Source organism: Octopus bimaculoides, chromosome 5, assembly GCF_001194135.2.
Source record: "Octopus bimaculoides isolate UCB-OBI-ISO-001 chromosome 5, ASM119413v2, whole genome shotgun sequence".
Classification (NCBI taxonomy): Eukaryota; Metazoa; Mollusca; class Cephalopoda; order Octopoda; family Octopodidae; genus Octopus; species Octopus bimaculoides.
In genome coordinates, this window is record NC_068985.1 from 41,976,619 (window position 1) to 41,981,636 (window position 5,018).

At 37.5% G+C, this 5,018-nt stretch overlaps 1 protein-coding gene and 1 long non-coding RNA gene across 2 annotated transcripts in view; one reads left to right on the forward strand and one right to left on the reverse strand.

Moving 5' to 3' along the window:
- The window catches only part of LOC106874989 (nicolin-1), a 16,611-nt gene extending 13,262 nt beyond the window's left edge, over positions 1–3,349 (reverse strand). The window contains exon 1 of the mRNA XM_014922923.2: positions 2,200–3,349. Within this exon, the coding sequence (XP_014778409.1) occupies positions 2,200–2,469 (270 nt within the window). The 5' untranslated portion in view covers positions 2,470–3,349. The remainder of the gene's footprint in view (positions 1–2,199) is intronic.
- LOC128247916 (uncharacterized) overlaps positions 2,316–5,018 on the forward strand; it is a 14,613-nt gene continuing 11,910 nt past the window's right edge. Inside the window, exon 1 of the long non-coding RNA XR_008264260.1 lies at positions 2,316–2,404. This is a non-coding gene — a long non-coding RNA (uncharacterized LOC128247916). The remainder of the gene's footprint in view (positions 2,405–5,018) is intronic.

The window sequence follows — 5,018 nt, forward strand, 5'->3', positions numbered from 1 at the left end:
AAAAAAAAAAAAAAAAATCTCTACATTTTCTGTTGAATGTTTTTTTTCATCTTCTATCATTTACTTATTTCAGTCATTAGACTGCAGCCATGCTGGGACACCACCTTGGAGAATTTTTAGTTGAATCAATCCCAGTACTTATTCTATCAGTCTCTTTTGCCAAACCGCTAATTTATGGAAACGTAAATGTACCAACACCAGTTGTCAAGTGGTGATGAGGGAACAAACACACACACACACACACAATGGGCTTCTTTGAGTTTCTGTCAGCCAAATCCACTCACAAGGCTTTGGTCAGCCTGAAGCTATAGTAGAAGACACTTGCCCAAGGTACCATGCAGTGGGACTGAACCCCAAAACCATATGGTTGCGAAGCAAGCTTCTTACACAAAGCCATGCCAGCAAATTATTCTCTTATTTTACCTTACTTCTTGTAAAAACAAAAACAAAACAAAAAACAGGCATGGCTGTTTGGTAACAAGTTTATTTTTTAACCACATGATTTCAGGTTCAGCCCCACTGCATGGAACTTTGAGCAAGTGTCTTCCACTATAGACTCAAACTGACCAAAGCTTTGTCAGTTGATTCGGCAGACGGAAACTGAAAGAAGCCCATTATGCGTGTGCACACGTGTTTATGTTCTCCTCTCCACCATTTGACAAGCGATGTTGTTTTGTTTACGCCCCTGTAACTTAGCGGTTCGTTAAAAATGACGGATACAAGTACCTGACTTAAAAAACACGCACACAAAAAAAAGAAAGAACTGGAGTTGATATATTCGACCAAAACTCTTCAAGACGGTGCCCCAGCATAGCTGCATTCCAGTACTTGAAACAAATAAAAGATAAAAGATAAATCAAGTTGTGTGGTTAAGACGTGGTACGTCAAGTTATGTCGCTTATTAAAAAAAGAAAATTAATTATAAGAACACTAAAAAAGGAGACCAGTTTTATGGATCCTCTGTTGGTGTTAATGATAGGTATTTCAGTTGGCTAGAACAACTGAATACAACTCCGGAACCACGAAGGTGGTTGCTCGACTTGCTACAAATAACAGCCAAAACGCTTATATAGGCGCAGGAGTGGCTGTGTGGTAAATAGCTTGCTTACCAACCACATGGTTCTAGGTTCAGTCCCACTGTGTGGCACCTTGGGCAAGTGTCTTCTACTATAGCCTCGGGCCGACTTGAGTGGATTTGGTAGACGGAAACTGAAAGAAGCCCGTCATATATATGTATGTGTGTATATGTTGTGTATCTGTGTTTGTCCCCCCCAACATCGCTTGACAACCGATGCTGATGTGTTTAGGTCCCCGTAGCTTAGCGGTTAGGCAAAAAGAGACTGGGGATCTTTTTTAAAACGGGGGCCACATTTTTCATTAACGAAACACTTTGAAACTTGGAACACTGGTAGAATGTGTCATATAAAACATCTTTTTCTCTTAGTCTTCTTAAAAAAAAAGAAATCCATAAATTATTCCATGTTAAAGTTGTCGTATTTCTGTAATTTCAACCAATCACTGACGTCCATTCAGCCGATATACATTAAGTGCCGACTACATAAACAAACGATTCTGAAACAATTAACCCTAACCCTAACCCTAGGGTTAGGGTTAAAGCAAATTTAAAATGAAAAAAGCAAATAAAACGAAGAATCGTTTGTTTATGTAGTCGGCACTTAATGTATATCGGCTGAATGGACGTCAGTGATTGGTTGAAATTATCGAAATAACACAAATTTTTACATGAAATAAATTCGAATACAAAAATATTTTTCTGTTCTATAACACAAAATAGATAAGTATACGAAGTTTGAAAGTCTTTCGGTACCAAAAACACTACGTAAAACATTAATGAAAAATGTGGCCCCCGTTTTAAAAAAAATCCGAGACTGGTAGATAAGTACTAGGCTTACAAAGAATAAGTCCTGGGATCGATTTGATTCGACTAAAGGCAGTGCTCCAGCATGGCCGCAGTCAAATGACTGAAACAAGTAAAAAAAAAAAAGAATAAAAGAATATCAATCACTCCCTACATTGTGTACATACGCGAAATATATATGAAAATGTTATGATTAGAATACCTTTAATCAGAGGTCTGCTCAATCATTGCTAACTTTAGACTAAACAACAGTTATGTGTATGCGTGTGCACGCGCACGCGTGATTAAATAAATAAATAAATAAAAGCAGTGTTGCTTACCCCAGAGATAACTAGGTAGGGAAAAGTGATTGGAATGATTTTTTGACCGGTTATGAAATTCGCGTCATTACCAACAAGGATAGAAACGGGTGGTTGTTGCGAACACGCCAAAGCCTTCTGAACTGCTGCCGCCATAGCAACGTGTCGACAAACGTTGTTGACTAATAGAACAGTGTTTTGCGACGGTGGTGTTTGAGCTGGTCTGGTCAGTATTGGTTTCATATATTGATTAAGGGGTGTCCCGAAAATAGTTATTGGAAAAAGTAACATTTTATTTAATAACTATAAACAGTTAAAGGAATAACGCAAAAAATTATCTCAAGTCACTTACTTAACTGATAGTACATGAATTGTACACAGTATATGTATGATAGCCTTACACATACGTGATAAAATACCTTTCTTCAATTTCTTAATACAATTTATTGAGCTGGCAGAATCGTTAGCGCGCGCCGGACATAATGCTTCGCGGTATTTGATCTCTCTTCTGAGTTTAAATTCCGCCGAGGTGGACTTCGCCTTTCATCCTTTCGAAATCGATAAAATAAGTGCTAGTTGAGGACTGAAGTTGATGTAATCGATTCTCCCCCTCCCCATATTTCAGGTTTTGTACCTAGAGTAGAGTATATAATCAGTGTTTTTAAAGTTGATGATTAACAATGAACATTCCAACCAATGTCACGAAGAAACTGTCACAGTCTTGTGTTTTTTTACGTCGAACAATACATTTTTTTTCTGTGACTTTTTTCCAGGATTCTATGACTACATTGGCTTTAGGTACATGGAAAGTTGTAAATGCTGATGCCTATTGAAAAACAGTCTCTAAATTATCTATTTAAAAAGATGTTCAGTTAATATATATTTGTAGTAAACGTATTACGGTAAAGAGAAATAATAATTTCTGATTTAGGCTCAAGGTTAGCAGTTTTGAGGGGAGATGTTAGTCGATTACATCGGCCTCAGTTCTTGACATTACGTTATTTTATCTACACCGAAAAAGGGAAAAACAAAGTTGACCTCAGCTGGGTTTGAACCCAGAACCAAAACAAATACTACAAAGCATTTTCCGACATTAACGATTCTTTTGCAATCCTGTTTAAACTTGAGACTCTGAAATCAAGGAAATGAATTCCCTAGCATCACATGGAAAAACCTTGACAGTGCCTCTCCTTACCTGGAATTTGTAATTGCCAATTTCGTCCAGTCAGAAACTGTATATACTGCGACATTATCCCACCGAACCCCCATTTAGGGTTGCGATCACTGAGAATTTTCTCTTGCAATAAGCACATCCTCAACACAAGACAAAACCGAATTCTCAAAGCTCAGCGAACTCGATAATGGAATACTACTCCCATATTTGGAACAGTGTTGAGGCTATGTCCACAATACTTACCTTCAAGTGTGCTATTTATTTCATCGATAACCATTTGCCGAACTGCTAATTACGGAATATAAACAAAGTGTGCTAATTTTTTGCAAGGTCTTTGAAAATAAAAACTGAAACACACACGCACCACATATTCATACATAGATATACAATGAGCTTCCACGCAGTTTCTGTTCACCAAATTCGACTTACAAGGCACTGGTCATTTTAGGGCTATAGTAGAAAGCACTTACCTAAAGCCTATTTTTTGATATCATCGCTTTTCTTGGAAAGCTGCAAATAAAAGCCACTGCTTTCTTTCTCGAACATATATAGCTCTTTCTTCTTATTTGTGTGTGAAAACAACTGTTTTAAAATACTGTTTTGGATTAGGTGAAGAATCGTAAACCAAATTTTTGGCAGGGTAGCCAACGATTCTACAGGTAGGATATCTCGAGGTGATGAACTTTTCGGAAAAGTAGTACACGAATGAAATGATTATTTTTAAAATGGGATTTAGGGCGAGTTCAGAAAACAAATTTTTATTTAACAACATTTTTACAGGAAGGAAAGAAACAAAAAATAAAAGTATTGAAGATTAAATCATGGAGAAAGAACCCAGAATTACTTGAAGAAGAAAAGAATAAGTGTATGGCAGGATACCAAGCAGCAAAAGTTGAGTGGGAGGAGTAACAGGTTGTACAACCAAGACTAAATGTGTTCAATCGCGCGCAGACATAGTTGCTAAGATGTTGCCGCGGAGAATGGCCTGCGACACTCGCATCAACAGCTACCCCCACCTCGCGGGGCTCGTGTCTCAGACTAACCGCTGTCATAATTGAAAGTCGCTAAAATTACTGTTTTTGTTTTCCTTAAACTAAAACATATTCCAATGTATTCATGTTTTGCTGTCGTCATTTCAGTGATTACCCTTAACTTGCTGTGCTCGAAAGAAGTTATCTCCCTTTAATCAATTTATCCATAAAAATATGTCTTGGGAAAGACATTTTTGTTCTTTGTTTATCTATTACTTTTGGTGAAGGTAAAGAATACGCACACCACCCATTTTCGGCATAACCCTAAATCTAATCGCCGAAATAGGTGGTGTGCGTATTCTTTACCTCCACCTTACTTTCAATCAAATAACGTTTCCAAGGGTGGGGAGTCTAAGACGCTGCAAAGTGGTGACTCGATCTGCTAAAAATAACAAATCTCTGACATATTGTATAAAGAGAAAGACACATCAATAGTGTAGATATTTATATTCCTCAAAAGACTGGAATACCTTTCAGTATGGATGGCGGAGACGGACTATATGTAATCTGAACCTCCCCCCCCCCTTATTTATTTTTTTTTACCGGAATCCCACGTTTTAGGCTATGGAGATTCCGATTCTGAAAAAATTTTTTCAAAAATCTCAAATTCAAAATTTCGATTCCTCCACCCCACC